This window comes from Lynx rufus, unplaced genomic scaffold (genome assembly GCF_022079265.1).
Source record: "Lynx rufus isolate CCGP_SWC_20201006 ecotype Redwood Valley unplaced genomic scaffold, mLynRuf1.p SCAF_4, whole genome shotgun sequence".
NCBI lineage: Eukaryota > Metazoa > Chordata > Mammalia > Carnivora > Felidae > Lynx > Lynx rufus.
In genome coordinates, this window is record NW_025814856.1 from 140,689,214 (window position 1) to 140,712,966 (window position 23,753).

Sequence of the window (23,753 nt, forward strand, 5' to 3'; positions counted from 1 at the left end):
TGGTAAAAAATTGAAAGCTTTTCCTCTCAGATCAGGAACAAGACAAGGATGTCCACTCTCACCACTTTTATTCAGCATAATACTGGAAGTCCTAGTCACGCCAAACAGACAAGAAATAAAAGGTATCCAAACTGGGAAGAAGTAAAAGTGTCACTATGTGCAGATGACGTGATACTATATACAGTAAACCCTAGAGATTCAACCAAAAAACTACTAGAACTGGTAAATGAATTCAATAACGTTGCAGGATACAAAACTATTATATAGAAATCTGTTGCATTTCTATACACAAATAATCAAGTAGCAGAAAGAGAAATTCAGAAAACAATCCCATTTACAACTGCATCAAAAAAAAAAAAAAAGGCTAAAAATGAACTTCACCAAGGAGACGAAACACTGGTACTCTGAAAACTATAAAGCACTGATGAAAGAAATGGAAGAGGACACCAACAAATGGAAAGCTATTCCATGCTCATGAATCAGAATATTGTGGAGACATCCATCCTACCCAATCTACAGATTCAACACGATCCCTATCAAAATATCAACATCTTTCATAGAACTAGAACACTGGCATTTGTATGAAACCACAATAATCTGATTTAAAAATAGACCTGAATAAAAATTTTTCTAAAGAAGACATACGGAACATTTTCTAAAGACGACTTGAAAAGGTCCTGATGGGTATTGAGGAGGGCACCTTTTGGGATGAGCACTGGGCGTTGTATGGAAACCAATTTGACAATAAATTTCATATATTAAAAAAAATAATAATAAAAATAAAAAAGGGGAAAAAAAAGGTCCTGATGATCACTAATTATCAAGGAAACACAAATCAAAACCACAATGAGGTATCCTCTCACATCAGGATGGCTAGTATCAAAAAGAAATATCAAGTATTGGTGAGGATGGGGAGAAAAAGGAACCATCATAAACTGGTGATAGGAATATAAGTTGGTGCAGCCACTGTGGAAAAACGTATGGGGGTTCCTCAAAAAATTAAAAATAAAAACTCCATACAATTCAGTAATTCCACTACTGGGTATTTACCTAAAGAAAACAAAAACATTAATTTGAAAAGACATATGCACACTTTCTTTACCGCAGTTTTATAATAGCCAAGATATAAAAGCAACCCAAGTGTTGAGTAAAGATGTGGTATCTATATCCAATGGAGTATTATTCAGCCATAAAGAATGAGATCTTGCCATTTGCAACAACAAAGATGGACCCAGAGGGTATTAAGCTAACTGAATTAAGTCAGAGGAAGTCAAACACCGTATCATTTCACTTACATGTGTTATCTAAAAAAATAAATGAAGAAAAAGAAAAAAAAACCCAGACTCTAAAAATACAAACTCTGGGAACTGATGGTTCCCAGAGGGGAAGTGGATGAGAGGATCAGTGAAATAAACAGGATTAAGAGGTACAAACTTCTGGTTATTAAATAAATTCATGGCGATAAAAAGTACAGCATCACACAATATTGTAATAATGTTGTATGGGGACAGGTGATGAATACAGTTACCGTGATGAGCACTGAGTAACGTATAGAATTGTTAAAGCTATGTTGTACACCTGAAACCAATATAAGATTGTATGCTAATTACATTGCAATAAAAAAATAAAATGCTCCTCCTCTAAATAATTCTATGAGTTACGTTCTACCAACAATTTCATTTTGCAGATGAAGAAACTGAGGCAGAGAGAGGTTTTACAACTTTCCCAAGATGCCATAGCATTGGTGGAGCCAGGATATGAAGAGAGGCAGTCTGGCTCCAGAGCGCACGTTCCTAAGCCACACCGAGTCTTTAAATATTGGATGGTTGGTTAAGTGTCCAATTCCTGATTTTGGCTCAGGTCATGATCTCATGGTTCGTGAGAACGAGCCCTGCATTGGGCTCTGGCCTGACAGTGTGGAGCCTGCTTGGATTTTTGCTCTCTCTCTCTGCCCCTCCCCCACTCATACATCCTCTCTCAAAATAAACTTAAAAAAAAGTAATAGGACAAACACTGGATGGACAGGAGTCTTTCAAGGCCATCTCAAGGAAACCTCTCACATAAATTTCCCTAATAAATTAGTTTTACCAAATATCTGATTACCTACCGTGTGTGTGTGCGTGTGTGTGTTTATTTTTGAGAGACAGGGAGGGAGGAGAGGGGGAGAGAGAGGGAGACACAGAATCTAAAGCAGGCTCCAGGCTCCCAGCTGTCAGCATAGAGCCTGACCTGGGGCTTGAACTCATTGACCTTGAGATCATGATCTGAGCTGAAGTCAGACACTCAACCGACTGAGCCACCCAGGCACCCTAGTGATTATCTACTGTTAATTAAAAGAAAACCTGTTTGATCTTTAGTTTGATAATTGCATTCTTTCATCATAATAGTATAACTATATCACAAAAAAATCTATAAAATCAAGAAAATTTTACCCATAGTTGCATTATTCTATTTAGTATATTTAGTGTATTTCATTTCTAAATTTTTATATGCATCTTTTTTTTTTTAATTTTTTTTTTCAACGTTTATTTATTTTTGGGACAGAGAGAGACAGAGCATGAACGGGCGAGGGGCAGAGAGAGAGGGAGACACAGAATCGGAAACAGGCTCCAGGCTCTGAGCCATCAGCCCAGAGCCCGACGCGGGGCTCGAACTCCCGGACCGCGAGATCGTGACCTGGCTGAAGTCGGACGCTTAACCGACTGCGCCACCCAGGCGCCCCTATATGCATCTGTTTTTTAACATTACTATCAGAGTATAAACAATTCTACGATGTGTATTTTCAAATTACTTTTCTACAAAAGCAGCCTGATGCTTCAGTCAGTCTCCATACTTCCTTTTCTTATCTTGAGAAGATTGACATGAATCCCCAAATGTCTTATCTTCTCAGGCTGTCCTCTGGGGAGCTGAAGGGACCATTCAAATGTTCTAGTCTGATGTCCCCTTTAGCAATTGATGAAACCAGGCCAGGACAGGTGCAGTGACTTATCCAAGTTAGTGACAGAACTGAGACCCAAACCCAGTATCCTGGGCTTGACACCTGTACTTGTTGTATACAACTACTACCGCACTGCCCTCCACCTGCACTACCGTGCAGTCACGCATCTGAGGAATCAACTAAATGTCTGTAACTAATGTTCAAATTTTTCCCGACCTCCCACAATGCTCATTAACAAGCCCAAGAGCTTTAATTTATAACTCAGTGATAATATTTTAAAATTTTTGAATGTGTGCAAATAGAAAAACTGTATAATAAAAGGCACCAATAAAGGAGATGGAACTGGTCTATTATAATTCTGTATGTTAACTGTTCGTAAAATATTTTAAATTATTCCTAGTTTTCACTGTAATTTTTTAAGAAGTGCCCCAAATTCATTAGAATAACCTATGAGTATGGTCTGGGGTTCCTGAAAGAAAATTTTACAAGACCTCAATTCTACTTTTAGTTGTTTGGCCTCACATGCTTTTAAGATGCTCAGATAGGACACTGAAGGATGCCTAAAAGCAAGAGAGCATAGTTATTTGATGCATGAAAAATAACTTAAAATGTCACTCCCTGGAGAAAAATCTCGAGAAAGCCACATTTAAGCTTAAAGTTAAAGGCAAACTAATTTATTTTTTTTTCAATATATGAAATTTATTGTCAAATTGGTTTCCATACAACACCCAGTGCTCATCCCAAAAGGTGCCCTCCTCAATACCCATCACCCACCCTCCCCTCCTTCCCACCCCCCATCAACCCTCAGTGGCAAACTAATTTATTACAGGAGAAATCCGAGAAGGTTTTGCAAAGGAGAAGTTAAAACATGTAGTTTAAGGATCATTAAAGCCATGCCTGAATATGTTTCTATGATTATTACATAACTAGTCATCAGTAAATTAAAATGAAAAATACAGTTAATGATTTAAATTAGCATGCAGAAAGGGACATGAATATAAGGTATCTGGAAAAACGAAGTTGCCTTGAGGGCTTATTCCTTTTATCATTCTACAACAGTTACATTCATGTTTATAAAGTACCACAGACAGACTTCTCTTCTGAGAGCTGTATTTGGAAAAGGAATCAATCATTTATTAAGAACCTAGCAAATACTTTGTCAGAGGTTTTCGCAAGGCACTAAGAAGTAGGATTTCTATGAAATAAGAATAAGTCAGAATGAGGTAAATTCAAATTGGGAAGGCAAACAGACCTATATATAGGTTCAAATGTCAAAACATGGCTATTTTAGACAAGGACATGTAGGAAAATCATTCTAAAAGGTCAACTTAAAGTGAGAATCAATTTTCTTCCAGGGAAAAAACAGACGTGTCCTTTCTGTAAGGCCTGGACCCTGAGAGCAAATGCCATCTTGACAAAAGTAAGATTTTTCCTCCCTTTGATCATCAGACTACCCCCCAAACTAATTGAAGATCATAAACCTTAAAATCATCAACAATCCAATTTTATTACAGCGCAGTCTGTTCACGTTAAGAGCAAATGCCACGTCTGACAGCCTAACACCGCAGTCCCTGAATGCAGGGCTGGCCGGCTCTGTGGGAAAGCAGGGGATAATAATCCTGCAGCCAGCTTGGTGTCGACACCGTTTTTCCCACTGCAATCTCCACTCCTGTCTCTCCCTGGCAGCAAGAAACAGGCCCCGGGGCCTTTGAAACCTTTAAGATATTAATTAAACAGAGACTTATAAATGACAGTTACAAAATGTTTCAATACATCTATCTGATCAAGAAATGTTTAAAGAGCCAAGCATGACTCTGCACAAACAGAAACAGATGTATAGGAGGACAGTGATCTGGCTAATATTTTGTCTTACAAGTCTTACCAGTTCTTAACTGTGACAAAACTCTCCTATCGTTAGACACTCATGAGGTTTTCATTCATTTTCACTATTAAAAAAACCAAAAACCAAAAACCAAAAAACATGTGCACGGAGACCTCGGAGAGATAGACCCTGGTCTTATGCTTCTGCATATTTGTGGCAATTTAATTTTCTTCTTTTTCCTTTTCCATTGTAGGCTTAATTGTCATAATAAATCATTCGCTTTATCTCATTCCACTTTATTGTCTGACTGAAAAAAATAACCTTTGAATTAGGAAAATGTAATTCAGTAAAAAGAGGAATAGTATTTTCTGAGATTTAAGTTAATGCTGCTACTTAGCCACTAGGCTATGCTAAAGGATAGTCCATTTGTCCTAGAACACTTCTGTCTTCCGGCTACCCAGAAAAAGCAGGAAAACAACCGCAAAAAAAATGGATATGAATTATTTAACCATTCAAAACCTACCTGGTAATTCACTTAACAGATTTATATGAGTTTATATAATTAGTTTATAGGATATATTCCAAAAGAATAAATGAGCCCTTTTTAAACAATCAAATATATATCATGTGGTTTGGTTTTAAAAGAATGAAATCATCTTTATTTTATCCAAATTAAATGTAATTTCATTTGCATACAGTTATTCCTACTCAAAAAAAAAACTATAATGTATAGTCACGGACTCATTAGTTATCAGAAAAATGAGCTTTAGAACAGATATATTTTTCTACTTAAAAAAAAGATTATTTAAAAATGCAACAGTTGAGAACCAAACACATCTATTTTAGGTCTTTTTCTTTTAAGTTTGTTTATTTTTGAGACAGAGAGCATGAGCAAGTTAAGGGCAGGGAGAAAGACAGAGACAGAGGATCTGAAACAGGTTCTGCACTGAGAGTGGAGAGTCAGATGTGGGGCTCGAATTCACGAATGGGGAGATCGTGACCTGAGCTGAAGTTGGGTGCTTAACCAACTGAGCTGCCCAGGTGCCCGTTAGGTATTTTTCATTTTAAATTATACTCTGTTCTATGTAACGTGAGTTTAGAACTCTTTACTTTTCAACTTAGGAATGCAACCTACTGTAAATTTTTTCCTTAAAACTCTAAGGAGCACACTATTATTTTCATCATCATCATTATATTAATATCTGTCCTTGACTGCACATTGTGGGAGGCAGTGGATTCAAATGGGTCTAAGAAACTCACAGTGCAGTTGGGGCCACAAAAAATATAAAAAACATTGATAAAATATTTAGGGACCATACAGGTGCTCTACACATGTGATGAATATTCATCTATTTATATGTTCCAGTAGTTCATATAAGAGATACCCATTATTATTTTTAAAAGCCAATAGGTTTTTATAACCAACAACCCAGAGTATTTCAAAGTCTAGTTCTCAAAAGTGCTCTGAAGATAAAAACCCATAACCTTCCCAATTTATTGTTTAATCCACTTGACAACTCTCTGTAAGAGAGGTTTGCTATATTTTAAAGATAAATTAATCTTTTTTTAACTTGACTTGTTTCTTTTTCAATTATTCATTATTCATGTGTTAATTATTCATTATGGGATGAACTATTGACAGAACACACTCCAGCCTCAAAGCAAAATGCTATTAATCTACTACTCATATCCTATTATTGCTTTGGCATATGATAGAGTACTTGGAAGAAAAAGGTTAGTGGACTTTCTCTTCTTAAATGTAATTAAGTTCAGTAAAATCCATTTATGAAACACTGCAGAAAAAGATGAATACAATTATAATATAGGTCAAATCATGTTTGCCCACATACACAGGGGTGATATTCAAAATATTTGTGTGTCTCCACAGGCACTGAGGAACCCGATCAGGCACTTGTAGTAAACACCTGTGCCTGCCCATGGGGATCACCTATTGCAGCAGTGTTGAAAACTTTTAATTCTGATTGATCATTATTATGTCCAATACTGGTATTAGTTTTTAAGGAATTATTATGAAATACGTTGTCTTTAATTATGCTGAATAACATACCAACTAGGAGAACAGCATCACAGATATTTTCAGTTCTAGAATTCCTTCCTTTTACATACTATCAACTGCAGAGACACCCGAATATCTAGTAATGTCTGTCACGATCATTTTAGATAATAATTGATGTGGATGAATCTAAAGCATTCCTCATCTGAATCCAAGGCGAGTTCTTGGGCTTTATGTATTAAATTGAGAGACTAAGATATATTCTCTTTAGTGATCCTTTCACCAGCAGTCTTGAACACAAGTCAACTCCAGACACATCCTGGGTGGCGGGGCGGGGGCGGGGGTCCTGATTTAGTCAAGGGCTCAGAGATAGGATATAAACCAGTTCTTCTTAAGGGCAAAGGAGTGATGATAAAAAAAAAAAAAAAAAAGGAAAAACAAACAACAACAAAATCAAGTCTTGGAAGGGGGCTGGATTGTCTCACCTGCCCTGGAGCATTCTAAGGGAAGAAATTGCCAAAGAAGAGAGCAGGGCTTTCTTTCCACACAAGTGAAAGGCTGCAGAATTTGCCATGTGCCTAACCTCATGTTTAATCTTGGTTCTTTGGACAATTTTAAGGCTCCAGGGGTATTCACCATGGTGCTGGACATTTGCAAATTAAGGACTCTGTTGGAATTATAGTACATAGGTTCCAATTTCTTATGGTGCCATTCATCAAAAGAGACTGATGTAAAAACAGAAGAAATATTATGTCCAAATCTAGGCTCTACTAATCTCTAAGCACTTTACGGCAGTAGTATTCTAACTCTCTTGTCTCAACGCGCTCTATGCTAACTGCGCCCAACTTGTCTTCATTGGCTAACAGCCCTTCCAGAACTCTTGGCCATGAATATGCTAGGTCATGTGACTGGGATGCTCTTCCTCCTCATTGCCCACCTGAATTCACACTTCCAAGTTTTATCTTGAAAGTCAGGTGTCTTGTGGGATTTTCATGACTGACATCACTATTACAGCTACTTGTATATAAGTCTGAATCCCTGACTAGCCACTTTCCTTAGGCCTGAGATGGTACCTCACTGAGGTTTGCTCTGGGTGGAACAGAGCAAGTGCTCAATACGTGCCTGCTAAATAAATCAATGGTGACCAGGGAGATGAATGAATGAGAAGAACTCTAAATATTAAATCCCAAGAATTCCATCTGCATTATGAGCTGAGTCATAGTTAGACTTTAGTTTGCAACACTACACTGAGATGCCACAATGTGAGCTACCCAACTTACGGTTTCCTTTCAAAGATCCCACCCTCTGAGCTGTTTCTCCCATCAGGGAGACTCATTCTGACACTGCATACACTGCCCATCCAAACTAAGGAGGCAATGTAGTCCTTAGCCCCGTGTTAGTCATCTAAAGAATCCTTATCTTGTTGACTCATCAGTGAACTCCGCTACAGTGTTGGTGATTTGGCTCTAAAGCCAGAAGATGACACCTCTCTGTATAGGAATGTACTTTCTTAGACTCATGTTGGCTGCTAATCTCAAAGGGAGCCACTTTAGCGACTGTTTCTCTCCTTCGTGAAGAAAAAGATCACATGCTTTCCTAATAGCTAACAACTCTGTGCTGTGATTTGACTATAGTGAGCCCTACAGTGTTAATCTGAGAAAGACCGAGGTTTTTAAAAAACTCATTGTGTTCAAGAGTTCAGACTTATTACCTCACCAACTACAAGGGAAAAGGAACCCTGGAAGAGAGGACGACGGACTCTGACCCATGGTGGTCCGCAGGAGACAGGTCCTGCCCTCTGGCTTACTCTCCAGCATTGATTTAGTTTTTCACTCACATATTGGATGAACACTCACATCCCTCCTGACAAACCTTTCACAGTGTCCTGGGTTATATGCGAACGACATCTTAGCTTTAATATATTTTATAAGTTTAGCTGTTGGAGAGCTGAATACTATGCTTGTTTTGACTATTATATTTTGAAGAGTAGTTCTTGGAAGTTATCTCCATCCATCACTGCTCCTCATTGACATGAGTGATACAGAATACCAGTGCAATCAATTATTAATATTATGTTAGCATGCACACAGTTATAATAACTAAATACACATATATTTAGCTGTAAACGTGTCTAGGAGTGTAAAAAATTAAGTTAACCTGTAAATGTCATTTTGAGGGGAAAATTTCATGATATACCTGTTCTGTCAGTAAACTGGCAAAAGTGATACATTGAAACGAGATCCAATAATTCAGGAGAAAAGCATCTTCAAGTACACACTCACCCACTATGTTTCATATGTGGTGGTTTATCCATTCGCACTGCTAATTTGATCTTTAAGTCAGAGTCCTGGCTATTTTTTGGAACTACCATTCGGTGCAACTCAGCTGACTTGGAGCTATTAGAAGTTGGGTATAATATCACCTATAAAAGACAAAAAAGAACACATTTAAGTGCACAATACAAGCTCCAAGGATTGAAACAGGAATCTTGTTTTCCTGTTTAAAAAGAAGGTATCATGCCCAAATGTGTCTAAACCACTTGACTCCCACCACAACAGATGGGTTTTCAATACAGCCTCATTTATCTTTTTGACAAATATGTGTTTTCATATTATCACATAACGAGTTTTCTTCCTGTGTCATTTCCTAATGAGGTAATAGCACAAAGGCTGCAGTTGAATTGACAGTTGAGAAATACTTATTAGACACCTATAATTTCAAGACTATTCTAAACTCAGGGCATGGAAGTTCAGAAGGAAATATTTTTTGAAATTACAGATAGCATGTTTAAAAAGTAAAACCAATTATTCTAGGCAGCAAAAATATACCTAATGTTTTAATATTTGCATTGTAAGACAGCATGAAAGGAAGTCAACACAATTAGAGATGGAAAAGACCGACATCATAGCACATTTTCTGTCCTAGATCAACACCAGAGGACTTTTTCCTGATGTTTTCATATCTATAAATACTATAAGGACTGACACAAAATAATTAAAATAAATTTTTAAATTTTTATTTATTTATTTATTTAGAGAGAGAGAGAGGGAGAGGGAGGGAGGGAGGGGAAGGAGACCCTGGCACGTGCAAGCTGGGAAGGGAGAGAGAGGAGAGGGGAGGGGAGGGGAGGGGAGGGGAGGGGAGGGGAGGGGAGGGGAGGATTCCAAGCAGGGTCTGTGCTGTCATTGCAGAGCCTGATGTGGCGCTCGATGCCACGAACCATGAGATCATGACAAGAGCTGAAATTAAGAGCCACATGCTTAACTGACGGAACCACCCAGGCGCCCTCACAAAGTAATTATTTTTAATAAAATTTCCAACTGATTATTTTCTAATACCACAGCTTCACAGAGCCAACACAGGAGAGACAAGCTTACTCTTCATAACTTACATGCTGTATACAACCACACTTCATTTTATTGCATTTCACTTTATTGTGCTTCGCAGATACTGCGTTTTACAAATTGAAGGTCTATGGCAATCCTGTGCCGAGTTGGTCTGCTGGTGCCCTTTTTCCAATAGCATTCACTCACGTCACGTCTCTGTCAAGTTTCAGTAATTCTCATAATATTTTAAACTTTTACGTTGTATTTGTCATAGTGACCTGTGATCAGCGAAGAACTGTGACGTTACTAATTTAATTGTTTGGGGCATCACAAACCACATCCACATAAGACAATGAACTTAACTGATAAATTTGTGTTTTTCTGAATGCTTTACCAACTGGTTATTCCACTGTATCTCACCCTCCCCTTGGACCTTCCTATTCCTGGAGACACAACAATACTGAAATCAAGATAATAACCCTACAATAGTTTCTAAATATGAAAGAAGGAGTCACACATCTCTCACTTTATTTACCTTTTTAAATTTTTATTTATTTTGAAAGTGAGAGAGAGAGAGAGAGAGAACGCGAGTGTGCACACCTGTGCAAGTGGCAGAGGGACAGAGAGGGAAAGGAGGAGAGAGAATCCTAGTCTGCACTGATAGCACAGAGCCCAATGTGGGGCTCGACCTCAAAAACCATGAGATCATGACCTGAACCATGAGATCATATCAAGAGTTGGATGCTCAACCGACTGAGCCACCCAGGTGCTCCACATGTCTCTCACTTTACATCAAAAGCTAGAAATCATTCAGTTTAGTGAGGACGGCATGACATAAGCCAAGAGAGGCTGAGGGCTCGGTCTCTTGGGCCCAACAGCCAAGTTGTCAGCAGAAACGTTTTTGAGGGAAATTAAAACTGTACTCCACTGAATACACAAATGATGATAAAGCAAAACACCCTTATTGCTGATATAGAGAAAGTTTTCACGATCTGGATAGAAGATCCAAGTTGCCACAACATTTCCTTAAGCCAAAGCTTAATCCAGGGCAAGGCCCTCTCTTCAATTCTAAGCAGGCTGAGAAAGGTGAGGAAGTTGCAGAAATGTAAAGCTAGCAGAGGTTGGTTCACGAGCTTTAAGGGAAGAAGCCATTTCTATAACATAAAGGTGCAAAGTAAAGCAGCTCGTGCTGATGTAGAAGCTGCAAGTTATCCAGAAGATCTAGCTAATAAAAGTGGCTACACTACACAACAGATTTTCAACGTCCAGGAAGGTGTCGTCTTAGACTTTCACAGAGAGGAGAAGCCAATTGCTGGGTTCAAAGCACCAAAGGGACAGGCTGACTCTCTTGTTAGGGGCTAATGCAGCTGGTAACTTTAAATTGAAGCCAAAGCTCATGTACCATTCCAAAAATCCCAGGGCTGTTAAGAATTACGCTAAATCTACTCTGCTTGAGCTCTGTAAATGGAATAACAAAGCCTTGATAACAGCACATCTGTGTACACCATGGTTTTGTGGCTATTTTAAGAGGACCGCTGAGAACTACTGCTCAGGAAAAAACATTCTTTCAAACTATTACTTCTTAATGACAATGCACCTGGTCACCCAAGAGCTCTTCTGGAGATAGACAATGAGATTAATGCTATTTCCACACTGGCTAACACAACATTCATTCTGTAGCCCAAGAGTCAAGGAATGATTTTCACTCTGAAGTCTTATTTAAGAAACATTTTTTAAGGCTAAAGCTGCTCTAAATAACAATTACTTTGACAAATCTAGGCAAGGTAAATGGACAACCTTCTGAAAAGAAGTCACCATTTTTTTAAAGTTATTTATTTTTAGGCGGGGGGGGGGGGGGAGAACATGCACAAACAGGGGAAGGGCATAGAGAGAATCCCAAGCAGGTTCCTGTCAGTACGGAGTCTAACACGGGCCTCAATCCCACAACCCTGAAGACCTGAGCTGAAATCAAGAGTCAGATGCTTAACTGAGCCACCCAGGTGCCCTGGAGTCACCATTTTAGATGCCATTAAGGACATCTACGATTCACATGAGGTAGGAGTAGGAGTCTGGAAGAAGTTGACTGCAACTCTCCTGGATGATTCTGGAGAGTTTTAAGAGTTCAGTGGAGGAAGTGACTGCAGATGTGGTGTAAACAGCAAGAGAGCCAGAAGTGGAACCTGAAAATGTGACTAATTATTCCTTGAGACACAACAATATTGAAATTATGCCAATTACCCAGCAATGGCCTGTAAGTTTTTAAGCGAAATAAATCACAGTACAAATGGCTATCATCTCATCACACTTTAATAGGTAAGGAGGTACTTTTTACAGACGACTAAAGAAAGTAATTTCCTGACATGGAATCTATTCCTAATGAAGATGCTGTGAAGATTGTTGAATTGAAAATAAAGGATTTAGCATATTATCTAGACTTCATTGATAAAGCAATGGCAGAGTTCAAGAAGATTGACTAATTCTGAAAGAAATTCTACTGTGTGTAAAATGCTATCAAACAGCATCGCATGCTAGAGAAATTGTTCACGAAAGGAAAAGTCAACTGACATGGCAAACTTCATGTATCTTAAGAAATTACCAGGGTCACCCCACCCTGATCATTCAGAAATCATCAACATCAAGGCAGGATCCTCCACCAGCAAAAAGATTACAATTTGCTGAAAGCTCAGATGATGGTTAGCATTTTCAGTAGTGTTTTTTAATTAAGGTATATACTCTTTAAGTTTATGAGAGAGAGAGAGAGAGAGAGAGACCGACCAACCTAGTGGAGGAGGGGCAGAGAGAGGGGGAGAGAGAGAATCCTAAGCAGGCTCCGTACTGTCAGCACAGAGCCCAACGCAGAGCTTGAACTCACAAACTGTGAGGATATGACCTGAGCTGAAGTTAAGAATCAGATGCTTAACAGACTGAGCCACCCAGGCACCCAAAGATAGGTACTTTTTAAAGACAATGTTATTGCACTTATAATATATTACAGTATATTATAAATGTAACTTTCACATGCACTGAGAAAACAAAAAATTCAATTGACTCACTTTATGATATTCATTTTATTGCAGAACTCTGGAACCAAGTTCACAGTATCTCTGAGGCATGTCTGTATGTAAAATGATGTATTTCCCCCTTGTTAGTCAGAATATTATTTAGACACAGCTTATATCAAGGCCTTGATATTTTTAAATGGGAAGCCTATATCCTGAAGGATAAAGATATGAAATGTAGTGTAGGTGAGCCTGGGTGGCTAAGTCGGCTGGAGCGTCTGACTCTTGATTTTGGGTCATGGGATCGAGCCCCACACGTCGGGCTCCTGGCTGAGTGTGGAGCCTGCTTAAAATTCTCTGTCTCCCTTTATCCCTCTCCCCTGCTTGCACACGTGCTTTAGAATTTAAAAAAATGAAATGCAGTATATTATACTTTAAGCCATTCTTATTTTATACCAATGTGAGAAGTAAACAAACCTGAAGTTTCTATGTAAATGAAAGAATTATAAACATGCTCATGTGTTTAAAAGCAAAACATGGCAACTAAATTTGGCATGCTCTGGCAAAAAAACGAAAAAAAAAAGTCTTTATTTCTGTGGATAAGTGGAACTATTCACACAGAAATTTTCAAGCAAAGCTCTTTTTCTAAGAAAGACAACAGTCATAAAAGCTTCTTAAACTATTCTCAACTCCCAAGTTGTTAAATGTATCTACTATTTTGAGACTTTGCTCAAAGCCTATCCTAAAAGCCACAGTTGAGTTGAATCCAGCATATCTATACACTTGAGCATATAAAGGCACATCCAGGAACAGAGAAAATGGCATTTGTGATATCTTCAAAAACTGTATTATAGAATTAGTCCTCTGTGACTGCTAAAGTATCCAATGGAATATTTTACAGATTCTTTCTTAAATGAGTTTAAAAAAAAGTGATGATTTTTGGCTCAAACCAGTAGACAAAATAATGTTATTACTAACTTAGAGGATGATTCCAAAAATGAAACAAAGACTAAGAGTTGTAGATCTAACCTCTGAAGCTATAGCTTCCATTTCCCTAGCAATTCTGGAAAGCTTTTTCTCTTTCTCCCCACATCCCCCCCCCCCCCAATTTATTTTGGCATGAGCCACCTACATATACATACTTTATTCCTTTTTAATTCTTCCTTCTATGTTTACACAAAAACTGATGTTGTTCCAAACTCCAAAAGCCTTAAACAGGAAGAGATTATTTAAATGAAAACTTTTGACAGTTTCTCATTCTCTAAATGCTGATGACAGTTATCAAATAAGTTCCCAAAACAACTAACTGCATCTGATCCACAAATTAAGGATCATCTCACTGTTGAATACCATCATTTTTGCCACATTTTAGATTCCTAGTGAGTATTTCTAAGTGATATCAGTGGAAGGATTTACTAGTTAAGTAAACATTTGAGGGCTCATTATATGGGGACACGAAAAGGTAAAAGAATATGGACGACTCGGATCCCTCATGGAGTTTACAGTTTCTTGTTATTGGAGCTAAGATCTGATGATATAATATCGGATAATATCTGATCATATCACTTTCTCCTATTGCCCTTCTATCCCTAAGATGTGCAAAGGTTTCTCATTTTGTCAGTCTCTAGGTTTACTCACTGTCATTTCTTTGGTGGCTCTGTTCTATCACATTTGAAGCCAATTCCTTGTGTTACATTTCCTCCTTTTGAAATACCTGAAATTGTTTGTCAGGAAGAAACACTGACATGTGTAACCAATGGAGATCCATACCTATGCTATCTGTTGTTTCTAAAGGGACTGTACTGGTGAATAAACCCTGAACTTAGTCTTAACAATGGCTGTAAAATCGTTTCCAGGTTCCCAAACTGCACAAGCATGAAGTGGTCACACTCCTCTACGTGATGTTGCCAAGGATGTTGACAGACAAGAGGCAGCTCCCAATGTGTAGAGCTCCAAGGGCCAAGGTGAGTAAAGGACAAAGGAGTTCTTTTTCAGATGCATAACAAGGGTCTAGTCAAGAGATCCTAAACACTGCCAGGACAGGGTATCTTCACAGTGCCTGCCAGGACAGGATCTCAGTACTGTCAATGGACAGATATTACTATGCATTTTCTACTTTACCTTTTTTCAGATGGGACACTTGTAGCTCTCTTGTTACTGTTCCACCGCTGTAGACTGGATTTGTGCTAGGGCAAGGTGGGGAGGGGAGATGGAGGTAGTTAAACATGAACTTGAATTCATAGGTCACCAGGCTGCAAAGAGCCACAGCTGGGACTGATGGAGAAGCTGGACTGGAAGAGACTTTGGGGTGATGCCCTTGAGTTGAAGTGAATGTGTTCTGTATGTAGGAGGCAGGGTAACACAATCATTCTCTTTGGCTATAGGGGCGAACTACAGCTGATCATCTGTTTACCAGGATTTGTGCTTTTACTAGCGTAGAGCTGCTGCCGGATGCAGCCAGTCAGCCAGAGGCTATGTTTTTGAGCTCCTCTTACATCGAAGTAGGGACATATGAAAGTTCTAGCTAATGGAATATGAAGAGAAGTGGTATCACTTTGGGGAAAATTAAGATACATCCCTCTTTACTCATCTGCTAGCCAAATCCAGAGATGCCACTGCTCTAGGAAATGAGAGCCATAAAATGAGAGAAACCAGAGCCCTGAATCACCAGGTGGAGGACATCTACCCCATCTATCGGTAACGCCCACAGTAAAGTGTTCTACAGGTGTTACTGTTTGGAACAAGTGAAATATTTGTTACAGCATTTCATAGAATCCTAAGTGAAACATTAACAAAGTTTTGCTTCATGCATCTTCTTTCACAGGTAAGCACTTACAATTCTTAAGATAAGCAGTTCTACTTGAAAATGACCCGGTACAGGAGCACCTGGGTGCCTCACGGTTAAGCATCTGACTTTGGCTCAGGTCATGTTCTCACGGTTTCCTGGGTTTGAGCCTCAGGTCAGGCTCTGTGCTGACACCTTGGAGCCTGCTTTGAATTCTCTCCCTCCCTTCTTCCCTCCCTGCCCCTCCCCATCTCAGACCTCTCTCAAAAAAACAAACTTGGGGTGCCTAGGTGGCTCAGTCGGTTAAGCACCTGACTTCAGCTCAGATCATGATCTCACAGTTCACAAGTTCGAGCCCCACATCAGGCTCTGTGCTGACAGCTCAGAGCCTGGAGCCTGCTTTGGATTCTGTGTCTCCCTCTTTCTCTGCTCTTCCACCTCCCTCCCTCTCTCTCAAAAATAAACATTAAAAAAATTAAAAAAAATAAAGTTAAATTATTAAAAAAAGGATTTGGTACAATTAAAATATTAACAGATATAAAGATTTATTAAGGTTTCTGCTATATTCCAGGTTCACATCTAAATTAAACTATAGCTATGTACAAAATAGTTAGCTTCTTCTATTAAGCAAACTAGTCTATTCTTTGCCACCCATTTCTCTGAACCTTTCTATACACATTCCTGCTTCTTCTAGTTTATTTTTGTTACCAACACTTGAAATGTCTTGTCACTTAGCATGGCACACACATTTTATGATTCCTTACCTTAAATATAAAGCCAATGTATCTTCTTCATAATAAAATGTCAAAGTTACTTGCCATGTTTGCTGAGGTGTAAATGAAAAACACAATTTGTTTTACACTGTTTAAAATTCTGTCAAATTTAATACACAGGAAGAAAAAACTTAAGAATGAAGTGTAAATATACACACACACATAATGTTTAGAGTAATAGGAGTTCATAGGATCTCTGTTCTAACATATTTGTACAAGCTGACATCTCTACATTGCTTTCCTAATTAAAATACCTTAGTTAAAGTGAAGTCATGTACATTTATGCACATACCACATTAGTTGAACTCTGTGACCTATCCACTTAAAGCCTCTAAACAATGTCAACAAGGTCTTAAAAATGTAAAAGCTAAGGGAAAAAATCTAGAAGAACTAGAGAGGGATAGATAGGCCCTGGGGCCAGATAAACAATTCACTGCTTTCCTATAAATATCTGTTAGCAGAGAGGAAGAAAAAAGAGCATATGACCACAATAATTGCATTTTAGTCTTAAAGTAAAATAGAGATACATACTTGGTACAATTCTAGCTCAAAGATGGGTGCAACCAGCAATTCTGGAAGGGATCAGGACAGACTGCATGAGGAATTACTTCCATTTGGGAGTCTAAAAGAACACATTAAGAATTATAAGGCAAGACACGGGGAAGAAACTAAGACAAAGACATGAGGCTGTTGGAACTAAGCCAAAACAAAAACACGAATTCAAGAAGATACACATACCCCTATATCTCTTGCTGCATTATTTACAGTAACAAGCAACTCAAGTGTCCACTGATAGATGAAGACAGAATACAAGCATGGAATATTATGCAGCCATAAAAAGGATGTTCCCATTTGAAACATGGACGGACTTAAAAGGTATTAAGTGAAATAAGTTAGAACAAATGCCATATGATTTCACTTATATGTGGAAACTAAAAAACAGAGAAACAAAAAAAAAGCAGACTCTAAAATACAGAAAATTGGTGGTTGCTGAGGGGAGGTAGATGGGGGTATGAGCAAAATAACTGAAGGAGATTAAGAGGTACAAACTTCCAATTATAAAATAAGTCACAGAGATAAAAAGTACAGCTTGGGGAATATAGTCAATAATACTGTTAAAAAAAAAAAACAAAAACAAAAGGTAAGGGAGAATTCTGTGAAGACCTTTTGAGAATTAGGAAGACAACTATAGAATTGAGACCAGGGGCCAAGTACGCAGAAAAACCAGAAGGTGATACACTGCATTTAAGCTGGACAGTGTTTTAGAGAGTAGGAAATAGCCGTCAGTGTCAAATGACAATTGAGAGGTTAAGCACAGGAAAAACAGAAAGGGTATTGCTTGGTTTAACAGACAAATCACTCAAGATCTCAGCAAGTTATGTGAGGCCAGACTGCAATAGTTTCAAGAACAAAAATCCATTTGAGGAATAGGAAAAGACCTCACCTGACTCCTAAGTGATGTCAGGGCAAGTCAGGCAAGATCACTTCGGCTAGAAAAGCACTGTTGGCCAAGGTGGGGGGAATAAAGCCAGAAAGCATGAAGACGGTAAGGAAATGGGAAGCTTGTGCTGACAGATGAGACCAGAAAGGAAGACTAGTGATAGTCTGTAAAGGAGATGTTTTGCTAAGGAGTTTATAAGGTTATCCCATAACATGCATTTAGAAGATACTTTTAAGCCAGGGAATGACAACCAAATTTGTATATCCTGGAGTAAAGAATTAATACCCCTGTATCCATCTGTATGCATCCCAGATGCAGTCATGTAACTCAATGTGTGGTGAGGTATCCTAACATTCAACTAAGAGATGATCTGGCCTTGGAAATACACCTTTAAAAGACAGTAAGGTGGCAGTGAAAATGCTATTAGCTGGAATCATGTTTCAATTGTGATTAAACATCCTTTTTCTGAAGGGAGCTTCGGTGGCTCAGTCGGTTGAACATCTGACTCTTGATTTTGGCTCAGGTCATGATCTCACCATTGTAGGATTGGCCCTGTGTCCACCTCATGCTGGGCATGGCGACTGCTTGGGATTCTTTCTCTTCTCTTTCCCTTTGCATGCTCCCCCCTAAAAAATCCTTTATGTGGACAATCAGATGTCCTTGAGACACAGCTGTTTTAAGGACATGCGCAAGGGAACATCTCCTCAGATATGTAGAGTTGTCTTGATAAGAAACCTTGATTTTTGGGTTCAGTTGACATTTTTCTATCTTTCTCCTTCAGATGACAGAGATTTTATACATTAGCTAAGATTCACAATGACTATTCCTTGTGAACCTCTCAAGTACCTTCCTGAGAGTTATAACCTTGAGAGAAAGAATAACTGAATTTAGTTCATTTCAATCAATTTTTATTTAGCACATGTTAATAACTAGTATATATTTTCTCCAGTATCGGGGGCCTCTGTATTTTCAGTGCACGGAGAAGATAAATCGAAAGATTTTTCTGAGAGAAATCTACATCCTTCTTAGTAACACTTTCCTGTGTTTTAATACACATGAGGTTGCTTTGTCTAAATTATTTTTCCTTCCATTTAATATCCCTGCTTCCTGTCCTACTTAGCTGAAACAAAGAACACCTGCTCATTCTCACTAACACAATGCTCTTTTGTATACTGAAAGATTACCATTAAGTCTTCTGTCAACCTTATTGTCCGTGGGCTAAATCCAGTTCCCTTTATTTTTAAAGTTGGAAAGAATCCTGGAATTTACAATATGGAACTGATCCAACTCCCGACCCCTTACCAAATGTGCACCTGACCTGACGGAACCACACAATTGCTTCCTTTTATATAGTGCTTTTCAAATAAGGCCTTTTTCGAAAAATCAATCAATAAATAAAACAGTACAAGAAATATTATCATCTTGATTAAATACTTTTCCCTGACATTAATTGTTAAAAGACAGAGATGAAAAACTTTGTTATTTGCATGATGGGAGCTGGGAAAAGGGTACGGAAAAGAAAAACCAAGGTGTCAAAATTCTTCAATCTTTTCTGAAATCCCGACTTAATAATGAACCATTATGTGAAGAATTTCTTCGAAGGCATTCAGCAGACTCTGCTCCCTGAAGGCAGAAGCTATGGTGTGGTAAAGTAGCTCATCAGCGCCTTACAGGTTAATTTAAGTCAGTATCTTCAATTAAACTCTTCCTCACCATGGTCCCCTAGCTTCAAATCTGGGGTAGATACTTACACCAAGCATTTTGGGTGGCTGACTGGATGGATGCATGCAGAGAGAAACCCAAAACAAAAATACAAGCCTAAAATGGATACTTCACTGAGGTGAAAAGAGAAAAAGGCTTGCCAACTAAAGTATTGCCAAACGTGGTAACAGAAAATGACCACAGTCAATATCAGAATCTGTATGCCATTTACTTGCCAGTCTGCAAAAAGTTAAGTAACTCTCCTTTTCCATTCCTGGAGTGTGGTAGGTAGAGTAAGTTTCCCAAAGACGCCTACAACCTAATCCCCAGAATCTGTGAATATGCTCTCTTCTAAGGCAAAAGGGAACTGAAGTAGCAGATGGAATTGCAGATTGCTAACTGGCCAACCTTAAAATCAGAAGATAACCCAGGTTATCCAGGTGGGCCTCACACAACTACAAGAGTTCCGAGGGGTGTTTCAGTGGCTCAGCTGGTTAAGCGTCCAACTCTTGGTCTTGGCTCAGGTCAAGATCTCACGGTTTGTGGGTTGGACAGACCCACAAACCGGGGTCTGGCTTTGTGCTGACAGCACGGAGCCTGCTTGGGATTCTCTGTCTCCCTCTCTCTGCCCCTCCCCCACTAGCTCACTTGCTTGCTCTCAAAATAAACAAACTTTAAAAAAAGAGTTCTTAGATATGGAAGAGGAAAGCAGAAAAGTGGGTGTTGGAGCCATGTGATGTGAGAAACATTCAAATTCAAATTAGCCATTGATGGCTTTGGTATGGAAGGGGCCATGAGCCAAGAATACAGGCAGTCTCTAGAAACTGAAAAAGTAAAAATAAATTGCATTCTCCCTTAGATCCTCTGGAAAGAAACGCAACTCTTCCAACATCTTGATTTTAGCTAACTGAGACTCATTTTGGACTTCTGACCTCCACAATAAATTTGTGTTTTTAATAATTTGTTAAAGTCCCAATTGAAACTAATACAGACAACAAAGGCTGAGATTTGATCATAAAAACACTAAATGCTGAGATTAAAAGAACACTAAATTTACCTTTTAAATTTCTTCTGCCAAGTGTGATTCAAAGATATTTTTACACACAGACTTCAATCAGTAGCTTCATCTGATTACTTTAACGAGAGGTTTTTGTGTGTGATTATCTCTCACATACCTGAAGCATCCTGCTTGTATGAAATCTTTGGAAAAGTTTTTGTGTGTTAAAATTTTGACTTATCATATACATTTTTAAGTGCTTAACAATGAGGCTGATTATTTTGGTTACTACAATGAAGACCATCTGCATGTATTTCTAGCAAATTTCAAATTCTATACACCCACATGATCAAGAATCATTTCTTCCACTGCAAAGTCTTTCTTGAAGATTTTGAAGGAGGGACAGTCAAGGCTGTCACTGTATTTTTATGACATGATTAAAGATACTGGCCTTTATTCATCTTCCTATATCATTTTTATTGCTTGTAAGGTATCGATTTCATACTTCTCCTTGGAAGAGCAATATATTCCATCACTGTTTTATCTGTGTTTTTTAAGATTTAACTGGACAGAAAAGCGTCATTACTATTCTTGATCTATTCCCCTCAACCATAAATTATGAATAGCGGTAACGTTTATACTTCCCTAACCAATACAGTTCCTGTCAGAGGACACGGCATGAGTAGCTTTATCCCGTTTCTTTTTACTAGGCTGGTTGTAATAATGCCTGGCATTTATAAAGAACCTTTCAACTGAATGCCTCAAAGTGCTTTGTGAAATTTAAATTAATTCTCACATCACCCTTAAAGGATAGGCGTTACTCTGGTTATGTAAATAATTTGACACTGAAGTTAAATGGATACCTAAGAAAATTTCTTCAGGATAACAATGGACACTTACAGTGTTACCTCCCCCTCCTTAATCCAACAAATTATTCCCTTATTTCACAAACGTTATAATAACTAATGTAGCTTTGTTCTCGCTGTGGTTATTAAATACTGTAAGGATTTTTAGAGCCAAGTCAATTTTATTTCTTAATCCAGAATATACGATAGTAGGATGGGAAGGAGGAAATTACAGACTGTCTAAACCTGGATTCAGCTGCATCCTTAAAATAAACTTGATTCACATTCAGTATATGGTAAGATGGAGGTATGTGGAAGATAAAGATTAGGGCAGAGAATGAGAAGTTGAGTGATCTGTCTACTTGTCCCCATGGCTACGATGACAAAGCCAATACCAGAATCCATGTCTTCTGGAAGCAGGTTTTAAATTTTCAGTTTCTGGTGCTCAAGAACCAATTTGAATCATGCACCTTTTACCTAGAGAATTTATTTTTGATTCAAACACTGCAGATAATAACTAGTAGGGAACAAAAGTACTTAGCTTTTTGGCATCAGTGCTAAAGACCATGATGATGAATATTCCCAAGTGGTTATGGATAGCAGCAAGATGCATAGGAACTTCTTTTCTTAATGCAGCAACTACAAGAAGAGGTTAGCAATGGATCTGAGGCTCTTCCAACTTGCTTATTCCATGTATTATAAGGAGAGAGCCTGACTCTACTAGAACCTCACCCTTCTTATAGGATCCAAACCTTACATTATTCTGCAATTGTTGTTTATAACTTGAAGCTCAGGCATTCAAAGGGAGTCATTCTACTGTCTGCTATAATTTTGCATATGAGAAATAAAACGGAACCAGGCCAAGTTCAAGAGATTCATGTGTTCATTCATCTTCCCAACATTAGCTGCACATGTATTATAGATTAAATACGGTTAGATGTTGGTGAAATGACAGTATGTCCTTGGCCTCACCTTCAACAGGAAATGGAGATACACTATTGTAAGGTTCTTACACTATACTCAGTGCTATAATATCACTTGAAGTTAGGCTGTGATGATTTAAAGCAACAACTAGAATAACAGTTATTGATAAAAAATGGAACCACTGAATATACAATTAGTTGGGGCGCATGGGTGGCTCAGTCAGTTGAGCATCCGACTTCGGTTCAGGTCATGATCTCACGGTTCAGGAGTTCGAGCCCTACATCGGGCTTGCTGCTGTCAGCTCAGAGCCGCCTTCGGATCCTCTGCACACCCCCCCCCCCGCCCCACTCATGCTCTCTCAAAAATGAATAAATATTAAAAAAAATTGGTTAGTCTAAAGAGAAAAAAGGGAATAAAGGACATGAGACACAAAGAATACCTAAATGACAGATTTAAACTTAACCATATCAAAAATTGTAATAAAATATAGTCTAAATACTCTGATTAAAAGACTACCAGATTGACTAAAAAAAAGACCCAGTTATACATTGCTTAAATATATTTTATTTTTTTAAGTAATCTCTACACCTGATGTGGGGCTCGAGCTCACAATCCCAAGATCAAGAGTCACATGCTCCACTGAGCCTTAAATAAACATATTTTAAATGTAAAGAAGTAGATTAAAGGATGGAAAAAGACATGATATGCTAACACTAGTTTTAAAAAACCTGGGATGGCTAAGATGAAGTAGATTTTATTTATTATTATTATTAGTAATAGTAGTAGTAGGCTTCATGCCTAGTATGGAGACCAATGTAGGGCTTGAACTCATAACCCTGAGCTGAGATCAAGAATCAGATACTTAACTGACTTAGCCACCCAGGCACCCCTAAGATAAAGGAAATTTTAAAGCGAAGTATATTATGAGGGCTAAGGAAGGTCATTTCATAATGCCAAAGCAGTCAGTTAATTTAAAAATATATACAGATCCTTAATATTTTTGAACAGATCTTCAAGATAGAAGAAACAAAAAATGACAGATCCAGAATAATAGAGATTAGTATCAATCTGTCAGAAGTTGTTTTTTAAAAAAAGTAAACAGAAAATCAGTAAGTATATGAAAGATCTGAGTAACCTGAACTATCTGACTTCTATGAAACACCCTATTAGACAATGGAAGAATACAGT

At 38.2% G+C, this 23,753-nt stretch overlaps 1 protein-coding gene across 13 annotated transcripts in view; it reads right to left on the bottom strand.

The window, feature by feature from the left end:
* Positions 1-23,753, bottom strand: part of CADPS2 (calcium dependent secretion activator 2) — a 545,419-nt gene that overhangs the window by 230,896 nt on the left and 290,770 nt on the right. For all 13 annotated transcript variants that reach the window (XM_047095962.1, XM_047095960.1, XM_047095958.1 and 10 more), the window contains exon 8: positions 9,057-9,196. In XM_047095962.1, the coding sequence (XP_046951918.1) occupies positions 9,057-9,196 (140 nt within the window). The remainder of the gene's footprint in view (positions 1-9,056; positions 9,197-23,753) is intronic.